General features: G+C 35.6%; 1 protein-coding gene across 2 annotated transcripts in view; it reads right to left on the bottom strand.

The window, feature by feature from the left end:
- Positions 1-905: 905 nt before the first annotated feature.
- UHRF2 (ubiquitin like with PHD and ring finger domains 2) overlaps positions 906-22753 on the bottom strand; it is a 75262-nt gene continuing 53414 nt past the window's right edge. The window contains exons 7-16 of one of the 2 annotated variants that reach the window (XM_069476467.1): positions 20035-20158; positions 19715-19822; positions 16657-16761; positions 13669-13775; positions 9923-10085; positions 9119-9259; positions 7338-7434; positions 6867-7024; positions 2936-3034; positions 906-1924 (exon numbers count right to left, since the gene is read on the bottom strand). In XM_069476467.1, coding sequence (XP_069332568.1) covers positions 1778-1924; positions 2936-3034; positions 6867-7024; positions 7338-7434; positions 9119-9259; positions 9923-10085; positions 13669-13775; positions 16657-16761; positions 19715-19822; positions 20035-20158 — 1249 coding nt within the window. In that variant the 3' untranslated portion in view covers positions 906-1777. The remainder of the gene's footprint in view (positions 1925-2935; positions 3035-6866; positions 7025-7337; positions 7435-9118; positions 9260-9922; positions 10086-13668; positions 13776-16656; positions 16762-19714; positions 19823-20034; positions 20159-22753) is intronic. The other variant, XM_069476469.1, reaches the window with a different exon arrangement.

The raw sequence follows: 22753 nt of genomic DNA, 5'->3' as shown, positions 1-22753 counted from the left end.
AAGTAGGTAAAACTGGGAGATATTTCCCACCCTTCATGCAGAAATGTGGCCAGTGCCAGAGGGAATATATCACTGGATGATGTAATTTAATGATTTTCAGTTTAAGGTCTTATCTAGATATTTCAAAATAAAAATGATTCCAGTGTCTACAACTAAACCCAAGTGACCATAGCTCCAATCTCTATTCTATCTGCAATTCCCAGAATCTGCTTTTGAATTTAACTGAATGCAGAAAAAGCAATGAAACTAGTTTGCCACATAGCCAAGGGTAAGAGCCTATAAGCTTATATAGCATGAAGTAAAGATCACTAGCTCTGGATTCAGGCTGCCAAGTTTACAGCACAGCTCTGCCACTTGGTTGATGTATGACTTTTGGGCAAGTTTCTTAACCTTTCAGTTCCACAGATGTTCCTCCAAAGAGGGAGACAGTAGTACCTGCCTCTTCAAGAGTTGTCAGAAGGATTAAATGAATACACATAAAAATGTACAAGAGACTGGTAGAAAGTAAGTCTTGGTTATTTATACGGTTCAGAATTTAGGGGTGGAAAGACTGACTTGCTCACATTAAGACTTTTCTCTGATGAAAATATAGGAGTATAGAGAATAGAAGAATGTTTTAAAATATTCTCATGGCTATGAAATTAGAAGCACTGATTATGCTACACAGTTGAACATAAGACAGAAATTACAGATAGTCACTTAGGTGTTCTGAAAATTTTTCCCATTTTGAAATTAAAAAACAGGATGAAATTTGTTCTTAGTGCTAAAGATTTCATTCTAGTTCTTATCAAACTCAAAATTAAAAATGTCTCTTTACTAAACATGCATAATGAAAAACCCTGGAAATGATTCTTAAAAATCTATAATATAAGTCAGACAAATGTAAAAAAGTAAAGCAAAATGAGTTTTTCTGATCATAAAATATTTATTAAGGTATACTTTAGGGAATATAGTGAATATAAAATTTAGGTTCACAATATGAAGCAATTTCAAATCCTCTCAAAAGTCAGCACAGCCCTCAATACTCTGCAGATGTAAAACCACTGGTGAGACTCACTAAAAGCAGTTTGACTAGTACAGAAGTGGGTTTTCATGAACATTTACAACTACAGCATCTGAATACTTCTTTTAAGTGCAAAACCACACCACATTACACTAATGCTGCAACAATGCATTCATTATTGTTCTCATTAGTCATTAGTAGTCAACTTGCATAAAACACCAGAAAAAAGCACAATGGAGCTCACAAAGTGGGCCAAAAAATGAACCTGTCCTTGCAAAACACACTTTGTAATGGAACAGACGTTAAAAAAAGTATTATGCACATTACAGAAGCTGCGTTCATTCCAAAGATCTCAAGTGTCATTTCCTTTTCTGTAAAAATCAAATTACAAGAACCAGGCACAACTAATATTTGGGAGGCAGTGTGTAGCTAAAATTTCATTTAACTAATTATTCAATGATTTTTAAAATCCCCATAAATCTTTTCTGTCCTGAGGTAGTTGCAAAATAAATTGTAACTTGGATATCAACTACAGCTGAGGCTTTGACTCATTAAGACTAGTTGTTACTGACAGGAACTACCTTTTGATATTTAAAAGACAGTTGAGAAATGGGCCTCTTACTACACACATAAGATGATGGCTATGTGGGGAAGAGGATTAGCTGCTTCAGAACGTGAGAGATGTGGTCCGCCATTACTTCCACCCTCCCCACCCATTTTAGATTCTTTATTGTCCAAAAAGCCACCAGGAACAATAGAGTGGAAGCAGACAGATCATCGTCCTTTGCTGTAGCCAGGGAAGAAAAGCTCAAGTAGAGTCTGCAGAATCTCATTGGGAATCATGATGTAATTCTGGCCAAGATCATGCCGGCAAGCAGGGCAGGAGAAAACCTGGGCCTTAAAGGAGCGCTGTAAGCAATCCTAAAGTAAAACCAAGGGGAAAAAAAACACCCAATTTTATCTGAGGGTAAGGCATGTAGAAAAGTACTTAACAATTTATTGCTGGGAACTAGAAACTTACTGTCTGGTAACAAGAAAAATGTACAAAACGAACAACCGTGAAGACCTGAATCTGCACCATGAAAAAGCCCACAGTGATGGTTTTAGTTCCACCTCTGGTATACACTATGAGACTACAGGTAAATGATTTAACTACTTTGTGCTTCAATTTCCTCATCCAGAAAAATGATGGTGTTGGAGATTATGTGTGGTTTCCACTAGCCTAATCTGTTATGCTGTATTTTAATCCTGTTCTTTCCCGACAGAGGCCTAGAGAAAAAAAAAAATCAGCATTCTCTTCCTTAGCACTAAAGTTATATATTTTATCAAATCACTTAACACATAATGGGCCTTTAAAAAATATATTTAGCTGGAGTAAATGTAGTAAAGAGAGTTAACTGACTCAAGGTTAAGCACAAACTCAGAAGATTTGTTTCCATTTTATAAAAGAAATTGAAGTTCTAAAGTTCGGTCAGGGCACACAACCACTACTTGGCTTGAATAAAACTCAAACTTTCCTTTTATACCACGCTGATAACAATATTCAATTCATCTGGGCATTCTGCCAGATAGAATCTGTTTTAGAGTCTTTATTAAGTTTATTTCCAGTTTGCACTATAATATATACAACAAGCTATTTACATAGTGAAGAGAAATGACACTTTACTTTCTTCTTCATTTCAACCTGTCCTCAATAGTTCTCAACATGACAGAATGCCTCAAACAATATATATCAATATTTGAATTACCATTACTATTGAATTAAAACATGCATTTACCACCAAGATGTAGTTAAGTGCTTCTTAACTGGCAAGGTTCCATAACTATCCTGGCTTTATGGAAAAATGCTTCTTAGCTGACTAAAAAAGAGGTAGAGAATAGTGTGCCTTCATCAGGCCTAATATGGAAAATGAGAAGAGGAATTCTACTTACTTTACAGACGTTGTGGAAGCATTCTGTTGTCACAGGCTGGTAAACTAGCTCCTGGCAGCAGACACACATAAAAGATTGTTCCAATTTTTTCAGAAAATTCTAGAACCCACAGGGAGGGAAAATGAAAGTTAACAGTTCATAATACACTAATTCTAAATGATCAGAAAAAAAAGTATCTTAGAGGTTAAAGGATACAAAAATATAGCTAGATAAATAAGGCCTACTGTTCAATAAATTAGTGGGGAGACTATGGTAAACAATAATTTATATTTCAATACAGCTATCAGAAAATAATTTGTTCCCAGCATAAAAAAAATGTTTAAGGTGATAGAAGATATTCAATCGTCCTGAGTTATTACATATTATATGAATGTATCAAAATTTCACATGTACCCCAAAATGTCTATTGTGTATCAAAAGGGTCTTATTCATATTTAATATGTTTTCTAATAAGAAAAAAAGTAGTCACTCTTGTAACTACTTGAGACAAGCAAACTTACGTAATAAACTGAAGAAACCGCATTCCATACACATTAGTTTTAAATCTTAGTATCGGGGTTAGAAAGGTTGCAAAGTAAAATATATAGCATTAAAAAGTCAAAGTCTGGCTGGGCACAGTGGCTCACACACACTTGTAATCCCAGCACTTCCGGAGGCTGAGGCAGGAGGATTACTTGAAACCAAGAGTTCAGTCTGGTCAACACAGGGAGACCCCCATCTCTACAAAAAATTAGTCAGGCATGGTGGCATGTGCCTGTAGTCTTAGCTACTTGGAAGGCTGAGGTGGGAGGATCACTTGAGCCCAGGAGTTCAAAACTACAGTGAGTTATGATTGCCCCGCTGCATTCCAGCCTGGGCAACAGATCAAGACCCTGTTTCAAACTAAGAAATAAAGAAAAAAGGCAAAGTCCCCCTAAATCTCACATTCCAGGGATAAACTATTTTTACTTAAAAATATCATGGGCAGCTTGTCTCAAGGCCATTACCTACTGGTTGTCTTTTTCAAAAAGCTGCACTGTACAGTATTCCAGTGTATGAATATGCATTATCTGTTCAATCTTTCGCTGTTACAAAACTTGAATATTTTTTGAAGCTTTAATAGAAGCATTCGGCACTAATACTCTGTCATGTCTAATACCAGAAAGAATCAACATTTATTTTCCTAGGATTATTCTGCGATATTTTGTCTCCATACAAAAAGTCCCATATTTTCCTGATGCAAAATGTTCAAAGTGGGACAAAATTATAAGAGGTAGAGCTACCTAAAGCACATGATCAAATGGATACCCCTATACTCTTCAAAAGCTGTTACCGATTCCATTTTACCCAGGCTGTTTCTATTAAACTAGAAGGAAAGGTAGTTTTTTCTGAGTAGTCATAAGGATAATCCTCCATTCAGTTATTTTTGGTAGTAAGGAAGTGTATTTTTTGTTTTTTTTATATTAATAGAAAAAGTACAATTTATAAGAATTTTAAGTTAAAAATTCAAATGCCATATTCTAAAAGATATCTTGATACTGACTTATGATGAATTATAAAAAGTCAAGTGTACTATAATGAACAAAGTATTGTATGACACATTAAAAAATACGGCACTTATGAGATGTTGTATAAACCCAAAGTTTGTATCAAGTACCCTCTTCTCCCTGACAAACTGCTTTGTTAATGACCACTATTTTCCCTGCACTTACATGTGTCTATAACATGGGTATATGTAATATAGGTATTTTGAGTTTCTACAATGTTCCTAGACACTCATCTATGGTGGTAATAAGAAAGCAAAGTCTCTGCTCTCATGGGACTTACATTACTATAGGAGAGCAGACCAAGGGTAGGGGCAGAAGGCATCTCTGAGGAGTGTATTATTTATGTAGATTTAAAGGATATAAAGGAGGAAGCCACACGAAGACAAAGAATTACAGTCAGAAAGACAGTATGCGTTGAAAAGGCCCACGGGCAGCAACAAATCGAGTGTGTTTAAATAGCACAGAGACGGCTGTCATCAAAGCAGTTTGGGCACAAGAGGGTAGCAAGAGGAGACTACAGATGTAGGTTGGGCTATTCACCACACAGGGCCTTGGGAAGGAGTCTGTATATAAATGTATATACATACATACATATATAAAGTCACTGTTGGCTAACAACTGGTTTTTCTGTCTAATGTGTTCCCAGCTTATTTGAAGAGGATGGGCATGAAAGTTGTCCAGGGTGATAGTACATATACATCCAGAGCAATTATCAGCAACAAGGTCACAATAATTTGACGTAGGCAGGTCAGATCCTGTCACCAGTGGGATATCACCCACAGGGAAAAGAATTTCCACGTGCACTCAGGTGGCTTTTTCCTCCATCTATATTTGCTACTTTTCCCCCTGCCTATCCACAGTTAGAATTCACCTGAGTTATCACTAACCAGCTGTATTTGCTACAACCAGAGAATAATTAGACTGATTAACAACTGCTTAAAGTATTTTCACTTGCTCTCAGTGAAAATAAACCTAATCTAATAGAGTCAGACTCTTCTTTTTTTTTTTTTTTTTGAGACAGAGTCTCAACTCTGTTACCTGGGCTAGAGTGCCGTAGTGTCAGCCTAGCTCACAGCAACCTCCAACTCCTAGGCTCAAGCAATCCTCCTGCCTCAACCTCCCAAGTAGCTGGGACTACAGGCATGTGCCACCATGGCTGGCTAATTTTTTCTATATATTTTTAGTTGTCCAGCTAATTGCTTTCTATTTTTTTTAGTAGAGACAGGGTCTCGCTCTTGCTCAGGATGGGAGTCAGACTCTTCTTATGCCTGAGTCTCTTGGCTAAAAAAGTAACTTCCCACAGAGTGAAATCACTTTTCCTCTGTCCTCTAAGCACATAAGCCTCATTCTACCAAGGATAACCCCAACATACCACCGTTTATAGTTTTGTAGGCAAAGGAAATGATGATTCCAATATAAATCCAAAAGGTATTTGATAAATTTCACTCATTTCTAAGAGTTTAAAAATTATATTAGATTATTCCTTAATACAATGATGACTATCTCTCAAACAAGCAACACAAAAATCTAAGAGCTCTCTTTAAGTCTAGATAGAAAGCATATATATTCATTAACTCCATTTCAGACTTATAAGATTTTCCTAACTAATGCAATTAGATAAATAAAGAGAATTGGAAAGAAGAAATTACTAAGACGACAAGATGAACTTCAAGAGAGGCTACTAGGGCTCACCCACAATAGCTGCATATCAACACTTTGGAGGGAAAAAAATCAGAAAAGTAATTATATTACAAATGACAAGGGGTCAGTATCTAATAGATTCAAATTTATAAGCAAAATTAAAGACACAATAAAAGCAAGTGTGCAAGGAATGAACAGATAATTTGCATTTGAAGCCTCCAACTTTGGGGATTTGATAAGAAAGCTTTATTTGCTTAACGTAGCTTAACACAAAATCCACACAATAATCTTGTGATTTCTTTTCACTTTAAAAATTTTATGATTGCCCCAAAACAGGAAAAAGCTTTAAAAATACACAATATTTAAGTAAATCAATACTGGCTTATTTTATCCCTAAGTTGAACATATAGGTTTTGAAAATTGTGCCGAATTGCTTAAAACTTACGATACTAGGTAACTTTCAACCACAACAAAAACTTTCCTGGTGAGCTTTAGATTAGGTTGCTTGTGTTTTACAACTGAAAATTCTTCCCAGAATTAGTTCAGGCATAGAGAAGTCAAAAACCAACATCTAAGAGACTTAAAATAAATGTAAGACTACTTAAATGTATTGCTTTAGATTATATTAGAAAGGTGGTGGCACTGGATGAGAAAACTAGACAGAAGGATCAAGTTTTGACTGACTTGTGAATATCATACTTTATAAGAAAATTTTTCATCATTTGTTAAATATTAGAATGTTATTTAAAAAAATCTGTACATACTGGTCCTTCCACAAGAGATGCAAGCACTTCATCCCACAGCTTCTGGTTTTGACAATCTTCTCTAATTAGATGTTGTTGTTGAGGAGTTAGTTGGAAAGCCTCAACTGCTTCTGGTGAATCTGATGCTTTGAACATTTTGGAGGCACTTGGACAGTCATCTAGGTTTATTTAAAAAAATGTATCAGCAGACTTACAAGTGGTTCTAAGTAGAACTATGAAACAAGAGTTCACTGGCACCAGTGATGTTTAGCAGGAAGATAACCAGCATAAAGCAGCATCTAACTTCCCCTGGAGTTTATATTTGCTGTTACTTTGGTTCTGATACTATTAAAAATATACAAAAAGATCTATCCTCTACCCCCCGAAAAATTCTCTGCTTTTAATTTCTTATGAGTCTCAATTTATTCTCTTAATATTTCTCTTTATTACAAAGTTTGTTATTAGAATTTATGTTCTACAATCATTACCTACCATCTGTAGTTGGTCTTTTCGTGGCTGCACTGGCCTGCTTCTTTGACTGTCCTTTAGTCTTCTTCCCTTCCTTATCTGAAGGGTAACCTGCTGGATACTGATAATGGGGGGAGGGGAGAAGTAAAATGTAGATTTAAGCTCCACAGAGAAGGGGGTTCCAGATCCTGAGAAATTTTTTAAAAGGGGAGGACTACACTTTCCCCAAATCTAAAGACTTTAATTAAAGAAAGGATATAGACATTAAAGAAAAAAAGGGTTCAAAGGACAAATGACTATTCAAATCCCGAATTCAGTGCAAAACCACAGAGCTTTCACTAACAGATTCCACTTTGTAATACAATGATCTTAGTTTCAGATCTAAGAGAGGAAAGGTTAAGTCTTCAGGAGTCATGACTAGGTAGCTTAAAGTTTAAGAAAAGTAGAATCTAGATATGAAGGTAAATAAGGATCAACCACAGAGCACAACAGATGGTAATCAAATAGATGGAATCACAGTAAATTGTGGAATCAAAAATAAAAACATTAAGGGCCAAATTTCTTACCTCCTATGCTTAGTGGGGGTGGGGCTTTCAGAAGACTTAAAATGACTAAATTACTAAATCTGCTACCAGCTAAGGGTAACACTTTAAAGAATTCTACCTATTATCCTGATGTTTTAATGGCTATTTTTTTTTTTTTTTTGCAGTGGCAGGGGTATGCTTTATGATAATGCTCATGCTTAAAAGCTCTAAATGTTTTAGGCCTCAATGACATTATAAACATCAATGATATTATAAACTCATCATAGATGGGATCACATGCTCTGCTCAGTTTCAAATCTAACCTATTTAGAACAATGCTCTGAAGATTGGGATCTGAAAAATCTTGAAAATGAATGACAAATTTTTTAATATTGAGTTACAAAAAGAATAATTTTGGTAGCTATTTTATCAACTGATGGCTCTTGTTTAATCAGTTCTACGAATTTAAAAAGAAAAATATAGAAACAGACTTGCACTAGAAAACACACACTCACCTGCCTGGGTGGTCAGACACTTGCCCATAGTTCAGCCCCTACACATGCAGTGTGGGCAGAGCCAGGGGAAATGACAAAGCTGGCAGTCTTTCCGGGAAGCACAACAACAGGGAATGATGGGGGATGAACTCAAACCATGCTCTGAAGTCAGTGTCAGGGACAAAATCTAGGGTATACAGGCAGTGAAGGGGGAATGCAGCCATACCATCCACTATGCACACAAAACCAATAAAGTCTTTCATGGGTTAACAGCTGAACATGGGCAAAGGGGAAAAAAAGGCAAAGCACTAAAGGTGGTGGCAGGGCAGGGAAGCAGCTTTGCGGGGGAGAGAGAAAAAAGGGGTGAGGAAAAGTGAGAAGGGTAGAAAGCAGACCACTCTCATAAGCCACCTCCCCACCCTTCCCCTACCAGAGACACACCCCTGGGCCCTCTAGAATAAATGTCCCTTCTCAAAGTCTACCACACCTAAATTTTATGAATCCCTTTCCCTCACATTTCAAGGCATTTCCAAATTGAAGTGAAAATATTTTACTTTTTACTGACAAACCCAGTTTTTCTCAAGTACAACCCTTGGTCCTAGCCAGGTTGACACCGAGGATGCTACCTTTTTACTTCTCTTCCTTCTGTACATTTGCATGATCTTATTCCTCACCCCTTATAGTCCACTGATCAATTGCTGTGGGTTATATCCAGAGTTAAGGCATGTAGATAGTAGAGGTGTACAATTTTAAAAACACACAGTAGTCTAGACAAATGTAATCTAACCTGTAAACGTAGACATAATCTCCTTGACCGTTCTATTCCTTCTGAGGTCCAAGGAGCAGGTTCAACATCATCTCTTCTTAAAAGATATCGCCAAACCAAGAATCCATGGCTTGATGAAATCTCTGGCCAGTATTTCACCACCTAAATCATAATATATCAGTGCTAGTTTGAGATGTAAAGTTCAGACTTGTTCATAAGATCATCACATTAGTGGTATAAGTAAGCTTGCCAGAACTTAATGCAGTTCAGAAGGTACTTAGCTTTGCTTTAAGAATAATAAGTCAAAAATATCCACTGAAACATTGTTTTGACCTTAATCTCTATTAAGACAGTTCCCATGTAAATGTAGATGGCTATAAATTTAATCCAGTGACAAATTATGCTAATTAACACAATTTTGCATAGGTAGATTAAAATGGTGTCAGTAGATGCCCCTATTTTTAAAGACCGCAAATATATTTTTGTTATAATGTGTTCTGCTTTGAAAATCTATTACAATTAAAATTATTCTGAAAAGAATCCAGGTCTATAATGGCCAAGTTATTTAAATGGTTTCATCATAGAGAATACATACTTAAATCTTAACCCAAAATATAACTCTGCCCTTAGGAACTTCAAATAAGCCTTAAAAGAAAAGTATCAAAGAGCGTGCTTTGTGCATCTGTTACATTTCCAGAAAAAGTAGAAATATCAACTAAGATAGCCTACTATTTCCTCTAGCCCACCCACAGTAGTTCCCTGTGGCAACCCTGTCTTGAAAGCCCAGGAAGAATGACAAACAAGATGTCATGCCAGATAGAGCACCTTATAAATGCCATCATATCTGTTGCCTTCTTCAGGAGCATATTTGCTGATCTTCCTCCCTTTAAAACTGCGTATCACTCTGACTGGCTTACCAGCTCTCCAATTCCGAGACTCTGCTCCAATTTTATCATCCAATGGAGCATCACAGTTTAGGGCCAACGCCCTAAAAAAACAAACAAAAAAAAGTCTTTATACCAAGTAATCTTTCTTCTGGTATATAATGGAGTCATTAGCTCAATTAAAAGGTGAATTATGCCTTACCTGATGGTCAAGATTCTATGATTCTTTCCATATTATTCCAGATAATAGGATTATGCTTTCCCCCACCAGCAGAGAAGACAAATCAGTTTTCTGATGTCACCCCCAAGCCAGGGGATTGGTTCTCAGATAGCCTGTAGGGTTCTTCTGAAAGTAATAACATCTGTGCCACGTATAATAGAAAACAACTAGAAATACATGGAATTTTCTTTAAATAACGTTTGTTGAGGGAAGGGAGAACGTTGGAAAACTAAAGCAAGTGATTGTTTTAATAGTTATTTTTGATAAGGGAGTGAGGTAAATTGCTGGAATAATGTAGAAAGAAATCCAGAAATATAAATTTGTCATCAAAGTATAAATGATCTTCCTAGGTCTACTTTCCACATTCCAGACAATAGAGATTCCTAAATGTTTAAAAGATTAAGAACAAGTACAGTATGAGAATATTCTTTAAAGGCCTCCATAAAAAGATAAATTTAAATAAGACTGAAGCATCCAAATGCCTGTGCTAAATCAAGACAAAGAAGATTTTTCTTTTTAGAGACAGGATCTCGCTCTGGTGCCCAGGCTGGAGTGCAGTGGCATGATCATAGCTCACTATAACCTCGAACTCCTGGGCTCAAGCAATCTACCCACCTCAGCCTCTCAAGTAGCTGGGACTACAGGCGTGCACCACCATGCTTGGCTAATTTTTAAATTTTTTTTATAGAGATGCGAGTCTTGCTATGTTGCCCAGGCTAGTCTCAAACCCCTGGCCTCAAGTGATCCTGCCTCGGCTTCCCAAAGGCACTGGGATCATAGGCATGAGCCACTGTGCCCGGCCAACAATGAACATTTTTGGCTGCTTGAGATCACTACATTTTAACATAGACAAGGAGGACAGTGAGTTGGAAAAAGCACCTGACTTGGCTGGACCTTCCTTAGTATATGTATTCACTCAGTAGTAATAACTCAATGAGCTTATCAGATGCTAGAAGACCTTTCTTTGAAAACCTAGTCCTACCAAAATCTGTCTTAAAATTATTTTTAGTATTTTAAAATACCAGTTTTAGAATCTGTTTAAAATTAGCATTTTCCTTTAAGACAGCTAATTCCTAACTTAAGTGAAAAGAAAACATTGAGAATACATAAGGTTAAAAAAAGAAGTACATCCAATCTGGTGAAATCAGATAGGATACGAAATACTTTTCCAGGGTATAATTCTTTTCATGCAGGCTCAAATTAAAAAATAGATCTTAAGACTGTATGAATAAAATGTTGAAGAGAAACCTCTTGACCATAGTTATATTTTAAAAGTAAATGAACTTAAAGGATTTTGTTTTATAAAGTAACTTTTATAGCTGTGGTCAAAGAGTTAAAGCCTACCAAGTTATCGTTATCTAAAAGGGAGATAGATGCATTAAAACTCTGGGAGGCAGAAGAAAATATAGCCATCAACTCTAGGGTTAGAATTACATCTTACTTATGGAATACCTATGAAGATATACATACTGTATCTTCTTAAAGAACTAGGATAAGTACTGCCTTCATGTCACTGAGTGGAATGCTTTAAACACTCACAGGTACCTTCAATCATAATTACTGCCACCTCTAACTGGCACTGTCAACTCACTTCTGGCTTCAGATAAGCATACAGGCTATTATTCAAGCATATGAAAAGAGTATAAGAGGATGAAACTAGGCAAAACAGCAATAAAGCTCTTGCTTGACTCTATCTGCAGCCCAAACCAGTCAGTTGTCTCTAACTGCCTGATAAAGGATGGCCAAGTTACCTTGCTGCACTCTTCAGTTTCTTAAAAGTTGAAGAGCTAAGAAGAAACAGGACTAAACTTCTCAGAAGCAAGAAGGTGTCAAATTACCTCTTAGAAAAGAAGTAAAAATGAACTGAACCATACACTTTTTGGGAAAGAGTATACTATCCGTCAGAGCTATGGGCCTGGGCCTTTCACCTCAGTTTTCATGTTTGTAAGACATAGGTACCTTTGCCTAAGAGGTCTTAAAATCATAAGGTATATTCACAGCGTAATGTATAAAGTGACTGACTGGATGCTAAAGTCAACCCTAAATTGTTTTGAGTTAATATTTCATTTTCACCACCCTCTAACTTTAATAGCAAAGATTTTTCCTGCTTGTCAATTATTTTCTAATGAGATTGTGAGAGTACTTATTAGATTGTCTGAAAGCTTGAAAAGTATCTAACATGTACATTACAAAGGTGGGTAGTTATGAAAGAAGTTTCATTCAAGCAAAATCATCTATTATTAAAGGGAAAATATTTTCAGATTTGACAACTTGAAAAGGCCCTTTTGCAAATTCAAGATACATTTTCGTTGATAAAAGCACAAAGTATTCCTTTTAAGATCATTCTTCTTGAAGAGCTGCTTTCTTGCTAGATAAAGAACAGCTAAAGACTAGACTCCTGCCTCAGGAATGTTTTCACCAGCAAATCTGACCTGTCTCCTCTGCTGGTTCAGTAAAAATAATCCTACTGTCAGAAATAATATAGAAGTCATAAAAACAGATTCTTTTTAACTTGGTATGCAATCAAGTCTTGAAAGAATTATGTCCTTTACTTCACACGGTCATCAGAAATTACTTAAAACCGAGTGAATCAGACTCAAAGTGAAAAATACTCACTTTTACTTAATTCATAAAATACCTTTAATAGGATATAAAAAATTTTAACTTTATGAAATGATCACAAAATTTCCAGTATGACAAATTATAATGTAATCTTTGATTATCTGATGGTTTGGGTTACTTATCTATTATTGATGTTGGTAGTAGCATTCACTGACAAAATACACTTTTTGGGGGGAAGTTATTAAATTTTCTGCTTCCATGGGAGTTGGGATGTCAATATTTCTATAGAATAAAGGTCAGTACAAGGTGGCTTTTTGGTAATGCCTTAAGGGGATTTAGTCAGGAAAAAAAATCACTTTTGTAACTAAATGAATATTTCCTTTTATAATACTTAGAAAATATATTATTGGTTTAAATTCTAAAAGTACCTTGATAGTGTAGATCTGATTAAGTTATCTGATATATCACTTATGCACATAAATGTGGCTCCCCTATTTCATACAAGTGAGTCTCCTCTAAAAAGAAGTTTGGCACTTTAAAAGTTAAATCTGTGTTGAGTAGAACATACCACTTTAGCTTTGACCTATGGGATAGTAGACAAGCCACCTTGTCCTCAATTTCACTTAAATTGTTATATATAGGCTCCCTTCCTTCAGAGGCGTCAAAAAGTTTTCAAATGCATAGCACATATATTAAGACTGGGAATTATGCCATTTAAAAAATAACAGTATGAAGAAATAAGTTAGGATGACTATAATTATATAATCAAGCAAAGAATTTTAATTTCAGATCTTTAACTCCCAATGTAAGATTCTCCCCCACAGTTTAAGTTACAAATTATAAACCTATAATCAAACTTTTATACAACGTCATATCTAAATTCTAAGTAGTCTTTACAGTAGTACCTGTTCATGTTTGTTAATGTTTGATCAGCTGATGGTGCACCAATTCTTTTATTGCCGGCCAGATTTTTACCACCACTTCCAGTGTATGTGAATTCATCACCTCGGTCCTGTAGGAGAAGATTTCCTGCATTAAGACACCTAAACTCAAATATTTCATCAATTCTTATTTCAGAGTCAAAATATTTGGTTAGGATGTTACGAGTCGACATGTTCTCTTATCTACCAAAATAATGCAAAATTCAAATGCAATATTATGTGAAGTACACCTTCAAGTTATATCACTTGACCCAAAGCTTTCACTTTAAATTATAATTTCCAACATCTCCAAACATGGCTACCCTCATATATGTAGTCAAAAAAACTATAGGATGTTACAAGATAAGGTCTTATGGGTTAGAAATATTTAATTTAAAATAATCTTATAAATATTAGCTTATAGGTCCTTTATATATATTATTACTTTGATAAATGCTCAATAACTGAATTCCCAACTGCTATCTATACCATACCTAAGTTTCCTGCCAAATTTCAAACTCTGATGTTGATACTAAGTTTTATAAACAAGTTTACTTAAAAACTTCATTAAAATTCTAATAGCATACTAAGTTCTTTAACATTTCATATTCTGTGGGATCATTCATATTACATTTAGGTAAAATAATCATCTAACATTAAAAAGAAATTTGGATAGGAATCTGTCTTCATGGAAAATCTAAATCACAAAAAAAAAAAAAAAGAGAGCGAGAAATTTGGAGAAAAATTTGAAAACTAACAAGTAGTATAAAGTGTATTAAATGTAAAATAAAAAATATGCCAAAAGAAAATGTTACATAAACTAGCTCCATAATCATTTTGGTAGTAATTAGAAATTTATATGAAGTCTCTACCCAATTCAGTACTCAAATTGAGAAAACTATCAGTATGTAATAAATTCTACTAACACTAAAAAGTGATTCTTCTTTAATGAAACAGCATTTGAATTAGTCCAGATGGAACTTTAGACAATGATGTTTTCGCTACTAAATTCTTACTTGTTATAGAAGTCAGTTGTTTATATCTTGTTTTTCTTTTGGATTAAGAACCACAACGAAAATCATATAGTTTGAAAGTGTTTTTATTGGTCAAAACACCTTGAGTATCCCAATACTGGGTCCGTACTTTTAAAAATGCTATTAAGGAATTACATCTTTAGTGTGTATTCTACATAAAGGAATTCTAATAAATAAGTACATCTATTATAGAATAGTTGAGAGTACTTCTAAAATTGATCAAACATAGTTTTCCACAAGGTATCTGTATTGACTCCACATTAACTCTGTCAACTTTTCAAGTTATAATCATGGGACTATAAAGAAAAAGTGGAAACTAGAAGAGCATAAGAGCAACCTAAGATAAACAGTATGTAAAACATAAAAACATTGTTCTTCAAGCAGCAAATATCAAGTAAACATGGTTAAAATTCTATACCATTAACTCATTTATACTTAATCATTACACAAATAAAAACTTTACATTATCATAGGGATATAAGAGAATTGTCAGATTGTCAGAACTCAAGCCAATATTATTTTAGACTATTTTGCATACAAAAAATGATCAGCCTAAATATGTTGCATCTTCTAGTCCATGATCCACTAAATTGTGCCCCTGTGAGGCAGAGGCCTAAACAAGGCTTCTACCTGAAAAAAGCTCACATAAAGAAGCTGTACCAACACAAGGGACATGGTGCTGTCCTGGAATACTCAATTCTTGTATTTTCCAAACTCTATTCTTCTCCCAAGCTGCTAAAGCAGCTGCCTAAGACAACAAGCTGAATGCTCCATGCCTGCCATCACCCTTATCAGGTAGAAGACCATCTCAATCTTCTCAACCTCCCCACTAAAGACTACCAGATAAATCATTCTAAAGCACAATTAAGACCATTAAACTTTTCCCAGAGTCCTTTAATAATTCCTTAATTCAAGGCAGTCTAGAATATATTCTCAGTTTTTGCCAGTTTCTCTCTCACAATACCCTTTACATGCCTACAAGACCGAGTACTACCACTACCACCCATAATACCTATCTAGCTCTTACTGTGGTGGAGGGAATGGTTAGACAAAGCATTTTACATATAATTAATTCATTTAACCCTCATAGCAAGCCTGTGAAATATTATAAACTCTATTTTACAGATGAGGCAGAGGTTCAGTAACTTGCCTCCAGGCCACATAGCTAGGAAGAGATGGCTTCATGCTCCAGGACACAAACCCCAAACAGCATGGCTTCAGAGTTTTTTCCTGATCACTGAGCAAATTACTTCTCAGAAAAACTGAGAAGATGCAGATCATCTTTGTGGATTGTCATTTCTCAAGATGCCCAAACAGGGCACTAAAACTAGCATTTGATTACTTCTCAAATTACTAGACTAAAATATTAACTCAATTGTCAGCAGGTACTCAAGAGTTTCATGCCCATTCATCCAAACAGAACAAAGATCACTGGCTCCATGAATGTTACACCAAATTAAAGGCTTCAGAACAAATTTTTTCTTGAATGAGAAAAGCTTATTCAGGTTTCCCTCACCTACTCCTGTAGATATGACTTGCCTATAGTACAAAGATCTACTTCACAAATGTTTACTGCAGCTTTATCCATAATAGCTAAGAACTGGTTGTGATACACTCTATACAGTTTTGCAAGCTGTCACCACTGCGGGCACAGGATCTGTGTTTCTAATGCTACATATGAATCTATAATTATCTCAAAATAATAAGTTTAATTAAAAAAATATGCTCTATAGAGAATGTTTTTTTCCTACAAGTCAAATTAGTACATGTCAAGATTAGACACTGCCAATTGATTTACCTTATAACTTGTATATAACTGATCACTTCAACATAAAAGCTATGCTAAAAAGATAGTATTTGACGTATCCTATACAAAGCTTTCGTATTTTACTGAATGATCAAGGCAAGTTCTAAAGAACAAGGTTGTATCACGACTTACTACTTCATCTGCAAATCCACCAGCCAGGACAAGAGAATAAGCCCCATCATTACTTCGACCATGAATTCCACCAACATGGGGCCTATGAACACCTGCTTCGCTCACCTATAAAGTAAGTAAAAAGAGTCTCAAAATACCTCTGAACAGTTAAGTAACATTTACAAAATGCTTTCACATACATTATTGGTATCTAAATTCCCAATAACTGAATCTCACCCAGAGTTCTACCTTGCTCTCTTATTTTAGTTCTCCCCAAATATATCCTTTAGGTGAGCTGATAACTCTAGAACTGACTGGGCCTAGAATTCTGAGTTTCACAATAACTAGTAAGTAATCATATTCTTATGTCTATTGGAACTCAGTGGTCCAGATCTCCTTTCCTTTATTTCTTGTCTTTAATTATGGCCCTGTTCTCTACCTTTTTTGCAAAGTCAAAAATCAGGAGTGGCCAGGTACAGTGGCTTGAGCCTGTAATCCCAGCACTTTGGGAGGCCGAGTAGAGAGGATCGCTTGAGGCCAGGAGTTTGAGACCACCCTGGGCAACAGAGCAAGATCCCCATCTCTATAAAAGATTAAAAAAAAATTAGCTGGGTGTGGTGGTGCATGAGTTTAATAATCCCAGCTGCTTGGGAGGCTGAGCCAGGAGGACTGCTTGAGCCCAAGACTTTGAGGTTCCAGTGAGCTGTGATCATGCCACTGTACTCTAGCCTGGGAAACATAGCAAGACCCTGTCTGGAAAAAATAAAAAATAAAAAGATGCATGAATTATTTTAGCCCTATTCTTCTCCCTTAGTCCTCAAACCCACTTGGTCACAAGTACTGCTGATTATACCGTCTAAATTTCTCAAATCTGTCTTTTTCTACTTGCACTTCTTAGTTTGAGTCATGAATGCTTACAATAGACCCTTTTTCACTGCCTCCCGTTTTGCTCCTTCAAACCCATTCTATCACAAACAGAATTTTGCTTAAAATATATTAAATGGCCCCACAGTATCAAGCTTAAGTTAGGCATTATACATTACCCTCTTTCAATCTGGCTCCTATTTTCCCAGCCTTATCTCTAGCTTTTCCTTCATGGAACCTATGTGCTTGAGCCAAAACTATTCAATGTAACCCAAACATACCACTCACTCATTTCTAGTTTACTCATACTATCTACTCCAATGGCCAACTGCTTTTCCCCATGTATCTTTAATTCTGCCTCACTGAAACAAGCATTACTCCTTTGTGTACTTCAAATTCCCTGAGAAAGTTATTGTAGTTCATCTGTCATACAAGTGTTCTTAGCAAAGAAAGCTGAAATTCAAGCTTGCACAGTGGGCTTGAGAAAAGGTGGCATTTTAGAAGCCAAGCAGCAGCTGATAAGAGCAACAGAACCTGGAACAGCTTAGACCTTAGAAATAGCAGACACTTCAGCTGAAGATAGGGCTATTTGATTTCCCAACCTCAATAACCCTGGTAAAAATAATCTATTTTTCTGAATCTTCCCTACTTCCTAAATAGCAAATCCACCCTACTAGTTGCTCAGGCAAATAACCTCATAGTCATCTTAGACCATATAAGAGGCTTTCAGAGTTTTGGAACAAATAAGTGACAGACAGGTTTACAAAAAGAAAAAAGCAAAAAATAAGGCAACTATAATAAAAATACATTGAGTGTATTTTTATTGTATTTATAGTATTATATTCTCTATATTGCATTTTATTGTATTTATAGATCCAAAGTCATATTACTGTAAACACTGAATACTGATTCAACCAAAATTACAACACAACTATTGCAAGGATGAGAGGACATAGAGAATTAAACTAAATGGTCATCTTCTATAGAAGTAAAAAAACTACAATATAGGAAAAAAAGTATAAGCATCTTATTTAGAAATAAGAAGGTAAATCCAGAGGAAATATCTAGAATTTTAAAGTGGTTACCTCTGAGAAACAGACAAGGAGGTTGAAAAGTAGGGTGGGTTCTTAAAATATAAATCATATACTAGTACTTAACTTTTCAAGCTATGTATATGTATTAATATAACAGTTGGCCCTTTGTATCTGCAGGTTCCACATCTGCAGATTCCACCGAGGATAAAAAATACTCGGGGAAAAAAAACTGATGGATGTGTATGTACTGAACATGCACAAACCTTTTCCCTATCATTCGCTAAACAATACAGTGTAACAACTATTTACATAGCATTTATGTTGTGTTAGGGATTATAAGTAATCTGGAGATGATTCAAAGTATACAGGAAGATGTGCATGGGTTATATACAAATACTACACCATTTTATAAAGGGACTTGAGCATTCGCAGATTTGGGTCAGTGTGGGGGATCTTAGAAACAGTCCTCAAAGATATGAAGGACAATTATACATTATTTTAATTTTACAATTGCACTTAAAGTCTAAGTACCAGGGCCACTCAATATACAAATTAAAGCCTTTCTTATTTAAAGTTCAAAATTCTGGGTGTCTCTAATTGGAAACTGTTCTACAAGAGATTTTGTTTTTGTTTCACATCAAGTTATCCATGATAAGATTACCTTTCTAAAGAAGTCAGGAAGAAATACAACAGAGCATCCTTCAAGTTAAAGAGGGAAATAATTTTAGACTAGCTGGCACTTCCTTCTGCCCAGTATCTTAGTATTTGTTTAGGAAGATAAGCCCCAAAGAAAACACCTGAAGCAAGCTTAGAATTCAATGACATTAAATGAGAATTTACCACATGACTTAAAGAAGAATTTAATATTTGGAATATTTGGAATTTCAGATATTAAATTTTTGGCAAAAAATTCTTTAGAAAGTTCACCAATGTTAACTATTGTAACTACAACAGAACAGTAAAACACAGTGATGAAAAGGCTTATGACTAATTCCATGGTGTATTTTCTTCTGTTAACCTCTAGGAAGAAAATACCTGTCCTAAAGAAAATCTTTCATTCTAACAACTGAATGCCATGTGTTACTAGCTAGATGCATTTACAATCAATAGATACTAACATTGCTATAATTTGAACTATACCCAATTTGACCTTTTCAACTAAGCCAATTTTAAAGACATACCTGAACTCTAAATCTCCAAGTTGATCCAACAGGAATACCAGGAATAGGGCCATAATGATTAGAAGGGACAATAGTGCATTCTCTCGTACGACCAACACAAGCCATTCCCTATAAGTCAAAACAAGCTGTTTAAGAAATCAGTTATGTTAAATCTTACTAAAAGCCCCCAATTTTCTTAAAACATGAATAATATAAACCCAATGGTTCATGTAATTTAAGTACTACCAATATTAACAAATAACTGTTATACCATTATTACTATTCATATTGAAATAACATATTATAACTTATTACTAGGAAAAAAAGAATTTCTTCTTTACCCTGCCCCAGTCTCTCCGGCTTTCAGTACTAGCCGATGGCATCTTTGCTTTCTTTTTACTCATCTTGAGTCTTTCACCAGCCTTTACAACCTCACTGGAGTCAGTTTTACAGGAAGGACAATACCTTTCAAAGAAAAGAACAAAAGAATTTTGGCAATACCATATTAAGGCTAGAAACAGAATAATAGGCTTTCTAGATTAGAACAGGTATTAAGATGTATTAGTGTGTATTACAGTTTCTGCTGGCATTAAAATATTAAATTTTTCCAAATATTTACATGGTTAGGTTGGCTGTAAAAAATACTCTTGTCATCCTTTTAGAGAACTTAAAGATTTTATTATAAATCCTCAAATTCAGTTCAAAAGCCAAAGCTGTGAGATTCAAATGGTACCATGACCCTTAATCTTATTACTAACCCTGAGAACAAATTATTCATTTGATGTTATCATTAAAACAAAAGCATTAATAACAAGAATAGATATTCCTAGACCAAACATTCAACTAGGCAACAGACACATCACCCTATATAAATTGGTCTTAGAATTCTCAGAGTCAAAAATGTACAGTTTATTATAACAAAGTATAGAGGACTTCAAGGATGTTTATATTAACCCTATTCCTAGCTCAATTATAATTCCCTATACTTGTTTGTCCTTTAGCCCATTTGCAGTTGATTGCCCTACTGGAACCTGTATTTCATAAACTGCCTTCATACTTTTCTGAAAAAACAAGGTATATATCTATAGAATGAGATGGGGCTATTCTTGTGTCACCAAGGAATAGAAACTTTGGGAATATCCTAACAAAGATCTAATGGCCACTGCCCAATTAAGTTTAAATTTCTTTGTCCATACTTTCTATTTCATAATTATCGTTCCATATAGCCTTTACAGCAAAGAAGATATCTATGCCCACTAATTAATCCTGATTGCCTAATTATGCAATATCTTGTAGTGTACTATATGAGAGAAAAATGAAAACAATTCAATCCCTAATTTTGAGGAAATTATGTCTCAGAAGGGACTAAATACTATAAATTAAAATCTCTTCTAGTTGGAAAATCAGGAAGGCTTCCAAAAATAAATTTTTTCTAAAGAGAAACTATATTTTACCTGAAGGGCTCACCTTTATAACTATGATTTTATTAAAGATCCTGTGACTAAAGCAGGTATGATCTGTGAGAAAATTAGTTCAGAGATTAAATATCCAGACCACATGATTTGGACAAATAGAAAAGACTTAAGGTCAAAGAGTTCCAGGTGAAGTGAAGGACGTTGATATGAATGTAGAGATACTCCATAGAGTAATATAAGACAGTCTTCTAATTATAACATCCTAAAGTCATCCCCCCAAGATTCATTCTTTTCTCTTTTTTTGACACAAAGTCTCACTCTGTTGCCCAGGCTAGAGTGCCGTGGCGTCAGCCTAGCTCACAGCAACCTCAAACTCCTGGGCTCAGGCGAGCCTCCTGCCTCAGCCTCCCGAGTAGCTGGGACTACAGGCATGCGCCACCATGCCCGGCTAATTTTTTCTATGTATATATTTTTAGATGTCCATATAATTTCTTTCTATTTTTAGTAGAGACGGGGTCTCACTCTTGCTCAGGCTGGTCTCAAACTCCTGAGCTCAAACGATCCACTCACCTCGGCCTCCCAGAGTGCTAGGATTACAGGCGTGAGACACTGTGGCCAGCCCCCAAGATTCATTCTTTTAACAGGTTTGTTCAGAACCTCCTATGTGCAAGGCACTGTTTCGGTGATGGGAATAAATGATCAAAATGCTTGTACACAGTAGTTAAGGAAAACCAGTATATACAAGGAAAGAATTTCAGAAAGTGTTAAGTGCTATAAAGGAAATACATCAGGGTTATGTGATAAGAGTGAATGGATGCTAGCTGTTACAGTCATGGAAAAAAAAAAAAAAAAAGAAAGAAAAAAGAGTGAATGGGGGCTGGGCGCGGTGGCTCACGCCTGTAATCCTAGCACTCTGGGAGGCCGAGGTGGGCGGATCGTTTGAGCTCAGGAGTTCGGGACCAGCCTGAGCAAGAGCGAGACCCCATCTCTACTAAAAATAGAAAGAAATTATATGGACAGCTAAAAATATATATAGAAAAAATTAGCCGGGCATGGTGGTGCATGCCTGTAGTCCCAATTACTCGGGAGGCTGAGACAGGAGGATCCCTTGAGCTCAGGAGTTTGAGGTTGCTGTGAGCTAGGCTGATGCCACGGCACTCACTCTAGCCTGGGCAACAAAGTGAGACTCTGTCTCAAAAAAAAAAAAAAAAAAAAAAAAAGAGTGAATGGAAATGGTATGCTTCTTAGGTAAAGTAGATAACCCAAGGAAGTCATTCTGGACAAACAAAAAGTATAAACACCCTGAGACATAAAAGGGAATGATATGATTTGAGGAACATAAAGGTGGGTATAGCTCAAGGTCAGTAAGTAAATAGGCTAGTGATAAGCAATAGAAGTTAGAGAACAGACATGGGCCAGGTCATAAATGGAAGGGCTGAAATAAGAATCATGGATGAAGTTAAGCTTTTTGGCATGAACAAGTATTTAAGATGATAGTACTATTTACTAAAGACTGGGGGAAGAGAAGAATTTTAGCAGGAGTTTTTTTTTCTTTTTTTAGAAATTATGATTTCCATTTGGACTACTTTTGTGATGCCATAAAACTCAGGAGAGATTAGATCTGAAGATATAAATCCTGAACTAT

This window comes from Eulemur rufifrons, chromosome 7, assembly GCF_041146395.1.
Source record: "Eulemur rufifrons isolate Redbay chromosome 7, OSU_ERuf_1, whole genome shotgun sequence".
Lineage (NCBI taxonomy): Eukaryota > Metazoa > Chordata > Mammalia > Primates > Lemuridae > Eulemur > Eulemur rufifrons.
This window is presented reverse-complemented; position numbering and strand designations above follow the sequence as displayed.